The 20,646-nt window shown below is 42.5% G+C and overlaps 1 protein-coding gene across 11 annotated transcripts in view; it reads right to left on the bottom strand.

The window, feature by feature from the left end:
* Positions 1–8,859: 8,859 nt before the first annotated feature.
* Positions 8,860–20,646, bottom strand: part of LOC112245112 (casein kinase I) — a 58,037-nt gene continuing 46,250 nt past the window's right edge. For 2 of the 11 annotated variants that reach the window (XM_042323241.1, XM_042323240.1), the window contains 6 exons: positions 17,709–17,794; positions 17,274–17,358; positions 16,647–16,795; positions 16,203–16,310; positions 13,004–13,117; positions 11,962–12,693 (listed from right to left, as the gene is read on the bottom strand). In XM_042323241.1, coding sequence (XP_042179175.1) covers positions 12,481–12,693; positions 13,004–13,117; positions 16,203–16,310; positions 16,647–16,795; positions 17,274–17,358; positions 17,709–17,794 — 755 coding nt within the window. In that variant the 3' untranslated portion in view covers positions 11,962–12,480. Of the gene's footprint in view, positions 9,332–10,569; positions 10,594–11,826; positions 11,934–11,959; positions 12,694–13,003; positions 13,118–16,202; positions 16,311–16,646; positions 16,796–17,273; positions 17,359–17,708; positions 17,795–20,646 lie in introns of those variants that run through there. The other 9 variants (XM_024413080.2, XM_024413082.2, XM_024413086.2 and 6 more) reach the window with 9 other exon arrangements.

Raw genomic sequence — 20,646 nt, 5'->3', positions numbered from 1 at the left:
ACCGCTACATCCGCCTTTGTGCAAGGAGGAGAAGGAGGAGCACTGCCAGAGCCCTGCAAAATGACCTCCAGCAGGCCACAAATGTGCATGTGTCTGCTCAAACGTTCAGAAACAGACTCCATGAGGGTGGTATGAGGGCCCGACGTCCACAGGTGGGGGTTGTGCTTACAGCCCAACACTGTGCAGGACGTTTGGCATTTGCCAGAGAACACCAAGATTGGCAAATTCGCCACTGGCGCCCTGTGCTCTTCACAGATGAAAGCAGGTTCACACTGAGCACATGTGACAGACGTGACAGTCTGGAGACGCCGTGGAGAACTGCTGCCTGCAACATCCTCCAGCATGACCGGTTTGGCGGTGGGTCAGTCATGGTGTGGGGTGGCATTTCTTTGGGGGGCCGCACAGCCCTCCATGTGCTCGCCAGAGGTAGCCTGACTGCCATTAGGTACCGAGATGAGATCCTCAGACCCCTTGTGAGATCATATGCTGGTGCGGTTGGCCCTGGGTTCCTTCTAATGCAAGACTATGCTAGACCTCTTGTGGCTGGAGTGTGTCAGCAGTTCCTGCAAGAGGAAGGCATTGATGCTATGGACTGGCCCGCCCGTTCCCCAGACCTGAATCCAATTGAGCACATCTGGGACATCATGTCTCGCTCCATCCACCAACGCCACGTTGCACCACAGACTGTCTAGGAGTTGGCGGATGCTTTAGTCCAGGTCTGGGAGGAGATCCTTCAGGAGACCATCCGCCACCTCATCAGGAGCATGCCCAGGCGTTGTAGGGAGGTCATACAGGCACGTGGAGGCCACACACACTACTGAGCCTCATTTTGACTTGTTTTAAGGACATTACATCAAAGTTGGATCAGCCTGTAGTGTGGTTTTCCACTTTAATTTGGAGTGTGACTCCAAATCCAGACCTCCATGGGTTGATAAATTTGATTTCCATTGATCATTTTTGTGTGCTTTTGTTGTCAGCACATTCAACTATGTAGAGAAAATGTATTTAAGAAGACTATTTCATTCATTCAGATCTAAGATGTCTTATTTTAGTGTTCCCTTTATTTTTTTGAGCAGTGTATATACATACATACACATTTCAATGCACAAGTTCAGTGAAATGCCTTTCTGGCAAACTCCTAACACATGTAAGCTTCCAGTAATTTATTGGGTAAACCAACGTTTCGGCATCACACTGCTGGAGATGCCGTGAAGAAGGCACTGTGATGCCAAAACCAATAAATTGCTGGGAACAATTTTTTTATATCCTACACATAAGTTTACACTTTATTCTATTGTACAGTGTTTTGAAGTGAAAGGATTGACAGTGTTCCCATATTCAGTCACCTTTTTATACCTCCAGTTCATTAACATGTTTTGGGGATATGGTTATTAGGGCTGCACATTTCACACAATGCAACATCGTCACCCCTCACCAACCCTGGAGCACTAGAGGGTGCAGGCTTTAGAGCTAACCTACTGAAACAATTGATTCAACTAATAAACTGCTCATCAAGTGAAACTTGAACAAAGCGCATTTGAGCATCCCGATAGACAATGAAAAAGTTCATTAATTGAATCAGACGACACAATCTTGCGTATTTCTAGGACAGCAAGAAGTCCGCAGCACAAGGACAGAAACACAGGGCCAAGAGTAAAGGTTAAGAGAGATTTTTATTTTACATAAAAAACAGGTGCAAACTTGAGTTGAGTTATTTTGAAGTAGTGTAGTGAAATTTTGGAAAGGTCCCATGACATGTTTCACTTGAGGCCTCTGGGAAGTAGGCATAATATGACAGTCCAACCCCCCCAAAAAAAAAAAAAGGAATTCAAAAACCTGAAAAAAAAACGAGGGTTTTTTCAGGATAGGAGCCCTTAACTAGGTTGGTTAAAGCGTTCAAATACATTTTGAAGTAACATTCATGTTTCAACACAATATTCACAACACAGTTTTAAGACTTGATTCTTATATTCATAGCTTTGAAACCATTACCAGAGAACACGAGACATAAGCTCTCATAGCACTGTACAAGTTTGCGTTCCACAGCTTTGAAGAGGGTGAAAAGAAAACCAGGCTGAGAAAATAGACTCCAATTTGAACATAAAAACAAAATAAACTTCACATAATTTACTATTAAAAATAATCAGTACAATATTGCAGACTTGTCTCTAACCACTGGAGGTCTACAGTATATAAGCAACTGAAGGTAATGTCAGGAAGTCTTCACTTGAGCAGTATTTGCAGCTTGCACCCTACACAGTTCTGTAGACAAATGCAAGCAACTGTTGATAAATGGTCCCTCAAACACTGAGAAAGTGCAGAGATTATCTGGAATGACAGTAAGAATGAAAAATGGTCATTAAGGCCCTGGTGGGCCTTGCTCATTTAAGCAGGACAGTATTATTTAAAAGTACACAAAGTATACCAATACAATAACTTTGTGCTTAAAACCAATGAAAAGACCTCAGAATTAAATCTACCCCTTTATGCAGTATGCAGAAGGCATGAGGATACAACCAGCCAAAGCCCTCTGACTCAGTGTCATCTTCTGGTTGCTGATGGAGGGTAAAAAGCCATGCCCCCTCTGCAGCAACTAAATAATTTAGAGAGGACTTCTCATATGTACATGTTACACAAAAGTTGGCAAAACATATATTGATAAAGTGGTTTCCTGAATAAAAATTAACAATAAGAAAATAGGGATGACAAAACAATAACTTTGGTGGTTGGGATCAAGCAAAACAAGCAGGCCTAGAATACTTAATGAAAGAAGCAAATCATCTGTAATCATAAGCAATATTACTATAGTAGAAGCCTCATGTCACCTAAATGCGCCAAAGCAAAATAATATTTCACTACACAAATTCTGAGATGGTATGGTTGTCACACAAGCATAACATGGCAAATTATTATTATTTTGAATGGCTTTCCAAATCACTTGCAATGATCCAGCTAACCCACCAAATGGGTCTAAAATGACACCATCTTAAGAGCAGAGAATAGGGCTCATGTCTACAACACGCTAACATTTCAGCGCCCTTGGCACCAGAGGTCAACAAGCTGGCACTGGGGAGCAAAGACTGAGTGAGAGAGCAAAAAGGAGAAAGGGAATGAGAATGTGCATGTGTGTGGTGAGAGAGTCAGAAATGGCTTTTCTCTGAGGTATACATCTATCTATAGATTATCCCAATACAGTGAGTGACATCTCAAACAAACCCTGCCATTGGAGGGGGTTATGTTAACATGTCATGGAGCAATGGGAATGTAAGGCTTCAAAATGACCCACAGTGGGATCAGACAGCTGTATGGGCAAATATAGAAATATATACTGCCACCAGGGGCGTGTGGAAGTCAGTGGAAGTCCTCTGTCCTTTCAAGAAACCCTAGGGTCAGCACCTCCGTGCTGCACCAGCCTCATAGCAAGTCAAAAGTCCTGGTACAAACACTGTCCTTTCTCCCTGTCCTTTAAGTAATCACTAATTAGATATGACTGGACAGGTGAAAGCCATGAGGAAAAAGTCATCACTTTCACCTGTCAAATCATTACTGACCTAACCAGAGGAGGACAGGCTCATTGTAATGGCTGGAATGAAATACATGGAACGGAGTCAAACAAGCTGTCTCCATATGTTTGATGCTGTTCCATATATTCCATTCCAGCCCTTAACAATGAGCCCATCCTCCTATAGGACCCCAGCCTCCTCTGGTTAGATCAGTAATTACTTCAAGGAAGGGAGGAAGTCCTCAACAAAGAGTTGAATGAGAGCAAAAGGGAGAAAAGAGCGAGAGATACATGACAACAGCCTAAGCCTGGAATTTTACCCACTACACAATTAGCCTGCTGTGGTCAGCATTGATGTCTAAAAGCCTAAATGACATGTGGGTAAATCAATCAATCAATTGACCAATCCATGCATAAAGAACATTGCTCATACGCACATAATTTAGTCCGACAATGGCATCTGAGTAAATCCTGACATTCCACTAAGACTCGTCCCATATCTTTCCATTCAAGTACATTTGAAATAACTTAAATCCACACACAAAAACTCTTTGTTACTCAAAAATATACAGAACATTTGTTTGTCCATCCATAAAAGGCAGCTAGGGAGTGGACATGCCAAAGATAAATGTGTCATCATAGGAAAGACAAAAGTCCTCCTGCACACCAGGGGGCATTAGTCAGTGTTAACTTGGGATCCTGCCAAAAGACAAAAAAGTAAAAATAATGAACACTGTGCTTGGGTTTCACGCCTGTGTGTCTGTGTACAAGGGAGTTATTCAATAGAAGCATATAAGGAAATTGACAATTCCCCCAGCCTTGCCTCAAGGCCACGAGTTCTTTCCACCATTTCCATAACACACAAATGAAAGTGGATAGTACCTAGATCACGTGTCAAACTCATCCCACGGAGGGCCAAGCGTCTGCGGGTTTTTGCTCCTCCCTGTACTTGAGTGATGAATTAAGGTCACTAATTAATAAGGAACTCCCCTCATCTGGTTGCCTAGGGCTTAATTGAAAGAAAAAAAGAAAAACCAGCAGACACTAGTCCCTCCATGGAATGAGTTTGATCGAGATGGTAGAGAACGAGACCGGCATCCTAACTACAGACAACAGTAGGTGCAGAAGTAGTGCACTCAATCACTGTTTAAATACCTTCCCCCACCAAAAAGCAAGGTCATTCAATGATTACATTTTGTAAAATTACAGTACATCATACATTTTTTGTTCACATTAACAACAAAACAATATATCGAAACAGACAAGATAACCATTCAGGAGTCAACACTGGGGTGGGTTGAATATCATTCTCAAGTTTAGCATTTCACAACCTCAAATGTTTTGACTGCAGAGGCCATTCACTTCCTTTCACTCCGATGACATTACATAGGACACAAAGGAGGTTCCTATATTTTAAATTTTCAAATTCTGCTTTCTCAACCATGTCTGCGCTCATATTGATTTAAAGTGAGACACACCACAGTATCATCTCACAAAATGCGACCATTTCCACAGGCTAAATAGTGACCACGTTTACATGCGCACAGTATTCCGGACAGTAGCTCATATTCCGCTTAAGTTCTTATTCAGGATATGCTGTTTACATGCACCTTCGATATCCCGTTCACGAGTATAAACAGAATATTAGTCATTATAGTTAATATGGGTTAAATGGAAAAGTAACTGAAATATGGACACTTACTGTAGGCCTATAACCTCTCACATGTAGCATAATATAATATTAACTCCTGCAGAATTATGGATTTCTTGCAGTGCAACGATACAACAAATTATAATTTTGTCACGCGAACAGGAGAGGAGAAATATGATTTATTTCTATCAGCATCTCTTGAGAAAATGCTTTGGCGATTGTAATGTGTTATCTTTGACACAGTTATGCCAAAAGACAGTATTTCAAGCACATAAAATATGCACCCAAGAAGAACTGAAGTCTTAACAGAAATGTTTCATAGTTCTCTGCTTTTCATTTCCTTTAAACCGGTCAAACTGATGACATTGGACATTTTGCTCAGGACCAATCTTTCCACTGTTTGAGTTATTGCGTTTTCTCCCGGTCCCTAAACGAAACAGACAACTTTACTGGTGTTAACTAGATTACGAATGTAGCAGTCAAAGCTGCTGAGGGGAGGACGGCTCATAATAATGGCTGAAACGGAGCGAATGGAATCGCATCAAACCCTGTGTTTGACACTTATACGGTTCCAGTCATGACCACGAGCCCATCCTCCCCAATTAAGGTGCCACCAACCTCCTGTGTAATGCATTCATTCTATCGATGTAAGACATTCTGGTGAGCACTACTTTATTTAGTCTTCTATGGCAACAAGTTATGACAGAAGAAAATATGCATGTATCTAACTATAGTTGACAAAGAAATGGCCTACCCAATGTCGGAAATTATTCGACCTACCAAATGTCGGAAATTATAAGCAGAAGTGTCTAAATTAGGGGTGAAAGTAGCCAGCATGCTATACAGTCCAGTGCAGAGTATCAGCAAAATCAATTATTATGGAATTATGATGGATCGAACAGCGCAGATCGCCTTCTCTTTGGAGTGATTTGTTTGACTGATGAAAACATCACACAACACCAATGATATGCGCAACTGAGCCTGTGCAGACTGCAAAAAACAACAGTAAACAGTGATGAGATGTTTACATGCCACAGTATCCCGTCTAAGATCGGCATATCTCAGGTATCTTATCCTGGTTTCACATAACCGGGACTCTATTTTTCGGGTTATTGTAAACGGAATTATGGCTGTGTATGTAAAATTATGGCTGTGTATCTTCAAACGTATTTCCTAACGCCCACATGGTCAGACAGCATTTCAAGGGCCAAAGAAGGCTCAGGGTATTAAATGATCAAAAATATATTTGTTATTTTCATGAAACAGTGATTTATTAGACACAGTGATGATTTAAAATTAAATAGTAAAGACTGCATGGGGGGCTTTAAGTCCAGGTCTTGAAGGTCCACACCGCAGCACTGCAGCTTTTTTTGTTCAGGCCCAGCACTAACAGACATGATTCAAATACTTAAAGGCCCAGTGCAGTCAAAAACATGATTCTTCTGTGTTTTATATACATTTCCACACTATGAGGTTGGAATAATACTGTGAAATTATGGAGTTCCAAACCACTCTGCCAATAACAGCTCGTTTACAGTTATCCCCTCCCCACTCAGATCACTCTGACAGTCCGAGCAAAAATATAGCTTGAGAAATTGCTCTTTCATTTTGACCATTTTAATTTAAAACAATGCCAGTAAGGTACTTAATTGTTACCCAGAACTAATTTGATATGGAGAAAAAAATAAATGTCAAAAAGGCTGCATTGAAGCTTTAACTTAGTTGACTCAGGTGTGTTAGGTCAGGGCTAGAACATAAATGTGCAACACCAGATGGTACCCCAGGATTGGAGTTGAGAACGGCCGCTCTTTTGGAAATAGACTCGTCAACATGCATGTCTTCTTATTGGCTGGTATGTTGTTGCAGTGACCAGACACCTATCCTGATAGGCTCTAATGAGAGGTGATCTGATTAAGGCATTCCATGTTAAGGCCAGAAGAGGGAGCAGTAGCATCTAAATCAATGGGAGAGCTAAGTCTGTTCTCCTTATCCAAGATTCTGTATACAGACAGACTGGCGGTAGAAGCTGCCCCGAAGTACACATCTGGGATCAGTTCATTCTATCCCAATCCTAGCCTTAAATATTAGGAAGTAAAAAAGCTAAACTGACCTTAGATCAGCATTTGGAAGCAACTTTTCCTTCATCCACACAGAGAAATCTAAGTGTTTGTGGATAACAGGGACCAGTTTAGGGGTACGTGCAATGTTAACTAAAGCAATGCAAAATGCAACTCGTAACTGATCTATTGTCGATAGATTGTCTCCCCCAAAAATGTACAATAGACCAAGGCCTGAAGTTGAAAAGGAGCGAGTGGTTACAAGCAATGATGTGCATTTGCTATAATGAACAGTGCATCAAACACAGGGATCTAGAATTCAAATCATTTTCAGAAATAAATCCCAACCTGGTAACAACTGGTCCTCTGTCCACACACATCCCTTTGGTCACTCACCAACTGCTGTCTTACATTTTTCTTGCTTATCCTTCTAATTAGCACTTTTAGTAGTTTTTAATACAAATATGGAGGTACCAGGCAAATGTAGTAAGTGACTTGTGAGGTGAATAGTACAAGCAGGTTTATTTCCCTGGCAGGGATGCATTAGGAACGTGCTGGTCTTTCGCTGTTCCCTCCTTTTCTTTCTGCTTTGACTACTTATGCCCAATCCCAAATAAACCCTTATAGATGTGAAAGAACTGGATGTGTGTTGAGCAATGTGGTGGAAACTTCACTTAGCCAACCAGAAGCAAAAGTGGAAGTATTAACATACTGCTTACACCAGTTACATCTTTGCAGATCTATGAGGGGACATGAAGCGGTGTCTCGGCTTGGAGCAAGAGGTTACTTTAGGACTTTGTAGTATTATTTATAAATGGGCCATTCTGTGCCAGGACAGCCCGAAAATATTTTTGGGACACTTGGATTGCTATGGAAATTCTCATATAGAAACTTCATTTGAAGGAAGGATGTTTGACAAGCTTTTACATTTTAATTTTTTTTTTTTTTTAGATAATCATGATGTAAGTAGAAATTTTAGGCCCTTTTTAGACCTATACATGCCTCCTGTAAGACCTTATGATCCATGCACCATACATGACACAGAACATCTTGGTGTCATTATACTCCTTTATATATAGTGTGCTCTAACATATGGACTATGTCTACATTCTGAAATACAATTTTAGATTTGCTCATTTTAGGACATTGTTTGAAACAATATATATACACTCTACATCACATTTCCAGAGTAGGCTTTTATAAGCACCACCAACACAGTGAATGGGAAAATGGATTCAAAAGGAACTCCCTCTGCTGGTGAATTGCTAAATGTGCAATTCTGAACGAGGGATGTGATTGGTTAATGACCTATAATGTCAACATCTATATATAAAATGGGTCATACTGTATCTTCCAAAGTACCAGAAAACCACTTTAATTATGATAGAAAAAAATGTGATACAAATGTAAAAAGCATGTCAAACATTCTTCCTTCCAATGAACTTTCTATGTGAGATTTGCAAGAACAATTTGATACTCCCAAAATATTTTCAGGCTGTCCTGATGTGGAATTGCCCTAATATCTCCTATACTTTCAAGACAGTCAAACAGGGCTAAGTGGGAGGGGCTGGGTGGCATATGAATCAATTAACCATTAGGACACATTCATACAGACATAAATATGCATGAACAAAAAGCAAACAATTAGGGACAGCTTAAGACCTGCTTTTACTGGGGATGTGAGAGTGTTTGGTGAATGGGGAGAGAGAGCGCAAGAGAGAGACGTGAGACAGAAAAAATATGGGGTCTATAGACTGCAAGACTGGTCTCCTCACTCCCTCAAAGAGAGGGAGGGATATTTGACTTTGATCTCCACTTGAGCAAAAGGGAAGAAAAAAAAACAGAGGAAGATTAAGAGATGTTCTCCGGTATCCAGAGGGAGTGTCAGTGGTCAAATGATCAAAGAAAGGTCTCTGTGGCGAAGGTCATTCAGTAGGTCCGGGTCATTAAGAATCGCATATCTCTCGTAATAAAAAGTCTCTCTCCCAACTACAACTGGAAATGCCCCTTAATTAGTTTCCTTAAAACCAAACCCGCTCAGTGACATTGGACAGAGTAGCAGGAGCTCATTTCTGCCGTGGAGTGTTCTTCTTCCGTTTTCGCTTGAAGAAGCAACAGCACCTGAGAGGAAAGGAATGAGAAGAGGGAGAAAAAGGACAGTTACTTGGCAAGCTACACTGAATATACCAAACAGTAGGAACACCTAAAGAATTGAGGCTGTGCCCTCAGAACATCCTCAATTCGTCAGGGCACGGACTACAAGGTATCGAAAGCATTCCACTGTGATGCTGGCCCATGTTGACACTAATGTTTCCCACAGTTGTGTCAAGTTGGCTGGATGTCCTTTGGGTGGTGGACCAATCTTGATACAAACGGGAAACTGTTGAGCATGAAAAACCCAGCAGCGGTGCAGTTTTTGACAAAAACCAGTGCGACTGGCACCTTCTACCATACCCCGTTCAAAGGCACTTAGTGTAAATGTTTTGTCTTACCCATTCACCCTTAGAATGGCACACACAAAATACTTGTCTCAAGGCTTAAAAATCATTCTTTAACTTGTACTTAGAACTCTTTAACTTCTTTAACCTCCCAATCATCTACACTGATAGAAGTGGATTTAGCAAGTGACTACCATAGCTTTCACCTGGATTCACCTGGTCAGTCGGTCATGGAAAGAGCAGGTGTCCTCAATGTTTGGTATACTCCGTGTGTATCTCTCACTATTATCCCTTAAGACTCATGTTGCACTCAACTCACAACTTAAAATATTCAAAATGTCAGCTTGTAAACAAACCCAACAGTGACACGTACGGGTTAGAGGTAATAAAGAATGGACGTTGAACATTTAACAGGTATAAGAATGAGTGTGAGAGTGTGACGGTGAAGAAGAAAGCAAACATTCAATGGGGAGGGAATACACCCAGACTCTGTATGCTACCCAGCTGGCCCAAAAACATTTGTCAAGTTCTGCAATTAGATTGTACAAGGACGCAGGTTAATAACTGTAGAACCAACATTCTAATTCTTTGCGTGCCCTGTAAGAACGCCATTCGCAAATGCGTTCTTGACAGAAAACAAAATCTTGGTGTGGCCCAGGCATTAGTCTTTCCAGTTCACTCAAATGCTCAAAAGCTTTACATTTGAGCTACATAACCATCCTTCAGCTCCTCTCAGTAGTGTGAAAAGGATATTAAATCACATCATGTGAGAGGCCTAAAACCCAATAGGAAAGTAACATAGTCTTTTGTTTAATGGAAGGGGTGAAGCCAAGAAACCAACACAGTGCTGGATATGTTGTCTGGTTCTAGTCTGGTCCACTCCCTTTTGAATGGCTGATGTGCATGGGAGCGGAGACTCACCACAGGTTGAGCATTTTCACGCAGCTACAGAGTGTGAGGAGAAAAGACATATTAATACTGTACAGAGAGAGAAAGAGAGGGACAACAACTCAAGATAGTCCTTCTGAAATGTAGAACTGCATGCACAAACATACACACGGGTAACAGACAAAACTGTGTCTGGGCAATGGAGGAAAGGATAATCATAGGGAATAATCAGAATAGGGATATCATCTGTAAATCTACTAGATAACATTGAATGTTAAGTTAGGTATATGGTACTTATTCACTATTGTGAAATGATGATTGAACAGGTAGAACAGATTCTTACTAAACAAGGATGTGGCTTTTTATTTTGAAAGTTTTTGTTTTAGCTAGTTGGTATATTTTCAGAACATTTTAAGAAAATAATTCAGATAATCTTAATAACTTTTCCCCTCATATTGTAATTGAAACTAATGGAATCAAATTTGGATTTGTTGCAGATGATCAGTTTATCAGGAGATCCCCCATCAAAACCCCATCTGGTCAGAACAGGTTCCATCCACAAGAGACAACTTGTTTGGACTTGATCCTGGCTCAAGCAGTTTGACTTCTTGGATCCAATCCTCTTTGACTGAGCTTCAAACGGGTTGGGATTGGACAATCAGTCAATCTCATGGATTGAGCAAAAGTCATAGTAAAGAAATGACTCCAATGACCACTTGCTGTTATTATTTGTATTGGAAGACATTTTACAACAAAGTGCTACTGAAAGAGACAGATGACCAAGTGAGAGATGGAGAGAGAACGTGAGACAGAGAGCTAGCTACGACAGAGAGAGAGAGCTAGCTACGACAGAGAGAGAGAGCTAGCTACGACAGAGAGAGAGAGCTAGCTACGACAGAGAGAGAGAGCTAGCTACGACAGAGAGAGCTAGCTACGACAGAGAGAGAGAGCTAGCTACGACAGAGAGAGAGAGCTAGCTACGACAGAGAGAGAGAGCTAGCTACGACAGAGAGAGAGAGCTAGCTACGACAGAGAGAGAGAGCTAGCTACGACAGAGAGAGAGCTAGTTACGACAGAGAGAGAGAGAGAGAGAGAGAGAGAGAGAGAGAGCTAGCTACGACAGAGAGAGAGAGAGCTAGCTACGACAGAGAGAGAGAGAGAGAGCTAGCTACGACAGAGAGAGAGAGCTAGCTACGAGAGAGAGAGAGAGAGAGAGAGAGAGAGAGAGAGCTAGCTACGACGAGAGAGAGAGAGATAGCTACGACAGAAGACGAAGTGCCAGATACATACTTGGCCTCTTCCACCACCTCCACCTCGGCCTGCGCTGTGATAGGTGCGTTGGAATGGGCCGTCATTGGGTCGTCTGCATTCAGGTCCCCATTGGTGGAGGTTACCACCTAAGGCACATGGGGGGGGAGGTCATATCAGTCAAACCAAAATAAGGATTATTCTGCTAGGAGGATTAAAAACAGAAAAATACAACATTGACATCTCCATCATAAGGTCAATCAAACACTGGCATGATCATAATACAGCCCAATGTGTCATGATTACATTAAGTGCCTTGCTTAAGGGCACATAGACAAATGTTTCACTTAGTCGGCTAGGGGATACGAACCAGCAACCTTTGGATTACTGGCCCAATGCTCTTAACCGTTAGGCTACTTGCCGCATTTTGTGACAACTAACTTAACACCGTCACAACATAAAACTGTTTCTCACATATGCACACTAGCTTGCAGTAGACCTAGCCAACTATCTCAACAACAACAACAAAGTGTCAAGTTAGCGTAAAGCGGGTTGTCATAAGATGTTACATTGACATCAGCTGTAATAAATGCTTACGGTATCTCCCCTGCTCGGTCACGCCCATGACAGTAGTATGTAGGCCCTCACCACAGAAACATCAACTAAAGTACAGTTACCCATCTCCCTCCATACAGTTTAGCCATTGCCAGACATCCATGTGTGGCACCATTTACCCATCTCATTAGCCTTTACCTCTACCCCTTTACTACCGGTCTCCCTTAATGGGAAAGGTTCTTGTTCGAATGTGACTGAACGTGTTTGTCTGATGGGCCTTGTGAACCTGTCTCTCCCTGTCTGCCGCCTCCTCAGACAGAGTGTCTGCTTGCTGCTGTCTCTCCTCTCTTGCTGCTAAACACAGAAACACAACACAGACAGCCTCCGCTGTTGATCATCATAACAGCGTCACATACACATATACAGTACAACATTTTATCTTAAGTGCAAAGAGCAGGTGGTGCAAGCAATGTGGAGAGGGCCCCACCTAGCAATTCAATAAGACGTTTCTGCCATATTGCTCTCATCTACTATGTCTATGTCCCTTCTGGTCTGTGGGCTAGAGGGCTATCAAGGACATAGGGAATGAAGCAGGTTTTTAGGTTTGAAAGGCAGCCAGTGTACATGTAGTTAACATTCGGGTCTCTCCGTTGTTGGTGTATACCTGCACAGAGCCCCCATGCCTGTCTGCAGCCAGGTGGGAGCTGCTTAGGTAGGAGGAATTTGTCTGCCGGTGGGGCTGTGCATCCCATGCTCCTCTGCGGTCTGATGCTGCCATCTGGTTGGTTGATTAGGGAGGCGGATGGGCGGAGGGGGACGTGGGTGGGTCGAGAGTGAGCGAGAGAGGAAGGCGCCGACAGGCCATGCAGCACAAAAAAAAGCCAAAAAAAAGTAAAGGTGAGACGTATTCACGGCTTTGCCAAGCGTGTAAGTTGAGAACAACCAGGTCAAAACAAAAGTAAGCTTGAAAAGGCAAAAACAATAGCTTTAAAATTAGATACACAAATGTATTTAAAGCAAAACGTTTTTAGCCAGTTAAGAGAAACCCTGTATGCATGTTTGACATCTTTTTTAAATTTCCTTATTTTATAACCCTGGTTTCTTCTCTAAGAGACTTGCGTTGTTTCTTTGACCTGAATCCTGGCTATATTGATTGAAATGTCTGGACCAGGCAGGCTCTGCTTTGTCCCCCTGTAATTCTTTTATCACCGTTGCCTTGGACAGGACAGGTTGTACATGACAGGACATTGAGGGATTAGCTGCTAATAGAGTTGTTGCAGGAGTTTTGGCAGGTGACTTACGCAGTCTGGGAGCTTTCAACTGGAAAACACTGTGTTCATTTCAGACTGGCTGGCATCTCCTGTCTCGCGGGGCTGAAGCCCTGGCTCAGTAAAATGACTCACCTAATGGGGTGATCTAGATCGACCTCCTCAAAACCAAGGACGTTTCCTTTCTCTCCCCCTCTCATTCTCATTCAAGTACACTCTGCCTTCTTCACCTTCCATCTCTTTCTGCTTTTTCCCTCCACCTAAATCCCCCCTCCATATCAATTCCTTCCCACCCTCCCGTCTCTCCATCTCACAATCTCTGTCTGGCACATACTGTAGCACCAATGGTGGCACAGGTGGAGCACTGATTAGAGATTAGTCTGGGCCTCCTGGGCGCAACGCAGTCATAGGACAATCAAGTAACACCACTCAAGCTGCAGCCAATCAGATTTGAGACAAGCTTCCCTGCCTGTCGGGAGCAAAGTTGGAGGACTTCCAGCGGAGAAATTCATTTTGCGGCTCTCCATGCCTCTCCGGTCGAACAGTCAGGCAGAGGCGGATATGGACAAGGTATTTTGGTGCCAACAATTGAAATATCAGCTGAGACTACATGCTAGGATCCATATTTTGACCTGAAAGCTAATTTGCTTTTGTATTTTTCCAAACGCAAATATGCAGAAAAATATAATTTTCACTTAAACAAGCCAAATAGGACAAACCCAAAACAAAAGATGATTGAAAGCAAGGCTTGAACTCCATGGAGCATAAGCAGAGGCATCAAGTTGGAACAAACGATATGGTCTACTACTTGCACTAATTTAAATGATGGTGGATGTACTGTAGTGTAAACTATAAAAGCTGATTGAGATCAAATTTAGACAATCCCAAAACCATGTCATTCAACTCAATAGCATTGGCATGAACCTTTAACAGCTTTGCAGCTCACTCTAGGTCAATAATACAATTACACTCCCCTTTATTTGGACAGTATTGCTTTCTTGAACACCATATGCACTCCCTTCCATATTATTTGGACAGTGAAGCCTGAACTTTCAATTTGGATCTACACTACAGCATTATGGATTTGAGATCAAATGTATTTTGAGGCGACAGTAGAGAATGTCCCCTTTTAACAGTTAAAACAGATTTATCGATTGTTAGTGTGTGGCTGACAAGGTTGTGCTAAATACGGCTGCTTACAATCTAGAACCAAAACATTTGGTCATATTACTCCAGCGCTAGTGGCTTCCCGATAAGTCTCTGGCTGATTTTGAGATTGTACTGCTAACCTACAAAGCATTACATGGACTTGCTCCTACCCATCTTGTCGATTTCATCCTGCCGTACATACCTACACGTACGCTACGGTCACAAGACATAGGCTTCCTTATTGTCCAGAGAATTTCTAAGCAAACAGCTGGAGGCAGGGCTTTCTCATATACAGCTACATTTTTATGGAATGGTCTGCTGATCCTTGTGAGAGATGCAGACTCGGTTTCAACCTTTAAGTCTTTACTGAAGAGTCATCTCTTCAGTAGATCCTATGATTGCGTGTCGTCTGGCAAAGGGTTGCGAAGGTGAACGGAAAGGCACTGGAGTTAAGAACCACCCTTGCGGTCTCTGCCTGGCCGGCTCGCCTCTCTCTACTGGGATTCTCTGCCTTGGACCCTATTATGGAGGCTAGGTCACTGGTTTGATCCCATCCTTACTGTCCTCGGGATCGTGTGGTGGGGGAGAACTTCGTGGGCTATACTTGGCCTTGTCTCAGTGTAGTAAGTTAGTGGTCTTTGATATCCCTTTAGCTGTGCTTTGGCATGTAGGTGGGGTTATATCCTGCCTGGTTGGCCCTGTTCGGGGGTAAACTTTGGACGGGACCACATTGTTGTTGTCCCCCCGTCTCAGTATCTATGCTGCAATAGTCTATGTGCCGGGGGGCTTGGGTCATCCTGTCCCATCTGGTGTAATTCCCTTGTCTTATGTGGTGTCTTGTGTTATCTTAGGACACCCTCCCTCTCTGAGGACCTGAGCCCTTGAGCCATGCTTCAAGACTACCTGGCCTGATGACTCCTGGCTGTCCCCGCCCATCCCACTTAGTCGTGATGCTGGTCCAGTTTCTGAAGTTCTGCCTGCGGCTATGAACCCCTGACCTGTTCAACAGTTATGCTACCTTCTCCCGGACCTGCTGTTTCGCCCCTCTCACTTTATTCCTAGGTTCCTGCCTTTCTAGGGAGTTTTTCCTAGTCACTGTGCTTTACATCTGCATTGCTAGCTCTCTGGGGTTTTAGGCTCGGTTTCTGTATGAGCACTTTGTGACAACTGTCCATTTCAAATCTCTGTCAGTTTTGGAATTGGATTCCATGTCCAATTCAACTGACAGGAGTGGAAATGGAATTGAGTAAAACCATTGGGGTTGATGACATTATAGGAAACAAACTGAAATTGCATTCATGAAGTGGCTCCAAAACAAATCTCATTATTTTCTATGAGGATTTGTTGACTTATGAATTGGATTTTAGTATATTTTCGTGAAATTATTGGCATTTTCAGATACAGGCAGAGCTGAAGTGAACTGGTATGTGAGAATACTGGGTTTACCTGGTTCCGTAGGGGTTGTTGCTGAGACGGCCTGTCTCTGTTAGCGTGGCTCTCTCTCGTGATGGCAGACGCACCCGAGTCCACGTTGACAGACCCCACTGGAGTAGGCTGAGAGAGCCCATTGGAGCAGAAACAACAAAGTAAATATAACGTAGAGCGCGAGACAGCGAGAGACAAAAAGGCTCGAGTGAAGAGCTGCCCAAGGAAAGTATGTTGTCTTCTTTCACTTGTGTTTTAAATGTCTATTGTACTTTAGATTTCACAGCTTTCCAGCTATGAACGGTACACAAATAAAGTTTACTACACCAAGACATACGGGACTGAACAGTTAACAAGCTGCTGCTAATCAGCACATTTTCTCTAGTCTCTTTCAATAGCCTCAGTATGACTATTGTACCTGAGACTACACTTATGCTATTTAGCATGTGAACGCGAGCTACTCACAATCGCTCTGCCATCCCAGTCGTAGGTGTAGTCAAAAATGTATCCTTTGCGCTCAAGCAGCTCGGTGAACAGAGTCCTCAAATACTCGTAGTCGGGCTTCTCGAAGAAGTCCAAACGCCGCACGTAGCGCAGGTACGTGGCCATCTCTTCTACAAGGGGTTGACACAGTCAGTCAACATGGTTCAGGCAAAACAAGAGCTCCATCTAGTCACACAGTACCGGACAGTAGACTGCATGGAGTTGCAGCACCTTACGTAACGAAGTATAATCATTTTTTGGTGGAACACAATTGAACCATTCCAACAGATATACTTGAAAGACAAGGCCAATATCTTCTGAGAGAAGAGAGGAGAAAATGTGGTCACTGAGCATTCAAAAGGTCAAGGAAACATTTGCAAACATTGTCTTGCAAGTGCATATTCTTCTAATCCCTCCCCGATGCGCCTTTCCTTCAAGAATCATCTTCTGCTCAAAAAGCCCATTTCTCAGTACGCTCGCTCTTGTACGTTCTATTGCAATTCTTTACTGCCATTTTACTACGCATGCTGTGCGGAGCGTGTTTTAGGAAATGTAACCATTTCAAAGGCAGGCACTAGTGTCAAGGTCAGGAAGGAAGACTGGCAATACCTGGAAAGCTTTCACAGAGGACCTCGATGGGAGTGTTGCGCTTGGTGTCACCAATCTTCTGGTATCGCTCCTTCAGGGTGTCAGCCTGTAGGTAGAAGGCACACTGAGTTCAACACACTTTTGCCATCTTATCTCCTTCCCTTCACACTAATGTTGAACTTCCTCAGCAGTCTTTCAATCTCCCTCTTTTTTGCTCGTCTGGTTCGTTTAGGCTACCATTCCCTCTACCACTCTCTGAATCACTAGTAGTAGTGCATCACACTCTCCTAATATCTGGGTTGTGATTATTAGAGTATATCGTAGTAAAATGCCAGGCAACAGAAAACAAAAATGAGCGTTTCCGAATTGGACAAATTCAGATAATGGATAGAAAAACAGATCGCACTTTGTGCCTAATGAAAACAACGCAGCTGATATCATGCCTAGCTCCCCTACCTTGAGTCCTTGCCACGGCAGACTCCCTCGTAGGAAATACATGAACATGTGGCCCAAGGCTTCCAGGTCATCCCGTCGACTTTGCTCTGAAACAAAAAGGGAGGGGTATCCGCTTTAAGCTGCAACCGACATCTATCCCACCTACCACATCCTTGGGTATCCTTATGTAGGACTTTCAATGCGTTGAGCTCCAAATGTGGAACAAAATAGAACCTTTCTGATTGTGAATTACCTATGGCTTACAGACATGAAAGGCTATGTATGTACACATACACTACCTGTCAAAAGTTGAGGGTTTCTCGTTATTTGTACTATTTTCTACATTGTAGAATTATAGTGAAGACATCAAAACTATGAAATAACACATATGGAATCATGTAGTAAGCAAAAAAAAGTGTTAAATCATAATATATTTTATATTTGAGATTCTTCAAAGTAGCCACCCTTTGCCTTAATGACAGCTTTGCACACTTGGCATTCTCTCAACCAGCTTCATGAGGTAGTACCCTGGAATGCATTTCAATTAACAGGTGTGCCTTGTTTAAAGTCAATTTGTGGAATTTCTTTCCTTCTTAATGCGTTTGAGCCAATCAGTTGTGTTGTGAAGGTAGGTAGGGGGGTATACAGAAGATAGTCCATATTATGGCAAGAACAGTTCAAATAAGCAAAGAGAAATGACAGTCCATCATTACGTTAAGACATGAAGGTCAGTCAAACCGGAAAATGTCAACAACTTTGAACGTTTCTACAAGTGCAGTCGCAAAAACCATCAAGCGCTATGATGAAACTGACCTCCACAGGAATGGAAGACCCAGAGGTACCTCTGCTGCAGAGGATAAGTTCATTAGAATTACCAGCCTCAGAAATTGCAGCGCAAATAAATGCTTCAAAGTCTAAGTAACAGACATCTCAACATCAACTGTCCAGAGGAGACAGTGTGAATCAAGCCTTCATGGTCAAATTGCTGCAAAGAAACTACTACTAAATAATACCAATAAGAAGAATAGGCTTTCTTGGGCCAAGAAGCACACGCAATGGACATTAGACCGGTGGAAAGTTGTCCTTTGGTCTGGAGTCCAAATTGAAATTTTTTGGTTCCAACCGCCATGTCTTTGTGAGATGCAATGTGGGTGAACAGATGATCTCTGCATGTGTATTTCCCACAGTAAAGCATGGAGGAGCTGGTGTTGTGGTGTGTGGGTGCTTTGCTGGAGATACGGTCTGTGATTTATTTAGAAGAATTCAAGGCACACTTCACCAGCATGGCTACCACAGCATAATGCAGTGATACACCATCCCATATGGTTTGGGCTTAGTGGGACTATCATTTGTTTTTCAACAGGACAATGACACAACACACCTCCAGGCTGTGTAAGGGCTATTTGACCAAGAAGGAGAGTGATGGAGTGCTGCATCAGATGACTTGGCCTCCACAAATTGAGATGGTTTGGGTTGAGTCGGAACGCAGAGTGAAGGAAAAGCAGCCAACAAATGCTCAGCATATGTGGAAACTCCTTCAAGACTGTTGGAAAAGGAGTTTGCAAAGCTGTCATCAAGGCAATGGGTGGTTACTTGAAGAATCTCAAATATAAAATATGTTTAGGTTACGACATGATTCCATGTGTGTTATTTCATAGTTTTGATGTCTTCACTATTATTCTACAATGTAGAAAATAGTACAAATAAAGAAAAACCCTTGAATGAGCAGGTGTTCTAAAACGTTTGACTGGTAGCGTATAGCCGCGATAAGTAAAACAAATCTAAAAAAGTAGTTGTTCACTGGGCCTTTACCAGTCCTGTATTAACAGACCAATATAGCCTTCTGTAGCGCAGCCCGCCCAAAAATTACAGCGCCGCAATATACAGTATCTCAGTTTATTGCATAAATCGTGCATGCATTGGATTACAATGCTGGGGTGGGAAAATAATCCAGTACAGTTTAATGAATTACAATGTAGGCTAATCAAAGTGGAGGCTATGACACAAATGTCAATGGAGAAGGCTAAAACATGGTCAGCGGCAGATCGAAGTAGCAGCACCAAGTCTCTGGGTGGGATAAGTTGTCCATGGTGCCGTCATTCAAGGTCCTTTATTTACCCTGTTCGCAAGAGCACAGGAAGGTTGCATTTTGGCTTCTGCTCAGCTGGATAAAGCCAGCGGGGCACACATGCAGTTTACAGACACCATCGGCCACAGAGCTACCACAGATCTGACTTGCAGTGGTGTAAATGACGTCATCATTTCCTCAATCAAGGCTTGTACCGACAGATAACAGCCTATCATTACAGGGCTCTCCAACCATGCTCTTGGAGCACTACCATCCTGTAGGGTTTCACTCCAACCCCAGTTGTAACTAACACCATTCATCTTATAAACCAGCTACTTATTAGAATCAGGTGCGCTAGATTAGGGTTGGAATGAAAACCTACAGGATGGTAGCTCTCCAGGAACAGGGTTGGAGATCCCGTTATAAAATATGTATAAAATGCATCCTCCAATAGCATTATCTGCTTATGTCCACACATATTGTCTCAAGACAATTGTATATTTTTAATACCCTCAAACACCAAGTTAGACATACCTATAGGCCATCATCACTGTCAATCATGAATGATAATTATTCACATTTTACGGGTGAAACTGCATCAGTGCACACATGTAGCCTACGGTTCTTCATTATTGGCCAGAGAGAAGACGGGGAAGAAACCACAATTAACCTAGGCTGCTGTAGCTTACATATTTATTTGGTTTGTAATTGTATCGTTTTTCATGGAATTTTTGTGGTGATTAAATATAATTTAGTTAGAATAGATCAGAATAAAAGTAAGGTCCCTCAGGCTCCCCCAGCATTACTCACCTGTTTACTGGTGAAGCGAAGGCAGCTGCACTATTTCATCAATACACATTTTTTAATTGTGTCCCCCCTACCCCTGCAGAA

This window comes from Oncorhynchus tshawytscha, linkage group LG06 (genome assembly GCF_018296145.1).
Source record: "Oncorhynchus tshawytscha isolate Ot180627B linkage group LG06, Otsh_v2.0, whole genome shotgun sequence".
Classification (NCBI taxonomy): Eukaryota; Metazoa; Chordata; class Actinopteri; order Salmoniformes; family Salmonidae; genus Oncorhynchus; species Oncorhynchus tshawytscha.
Note: the sequence above shows the minus strand (reverse complement) of the source record. Positions and strands in the feature narration are given on the sequence as shown.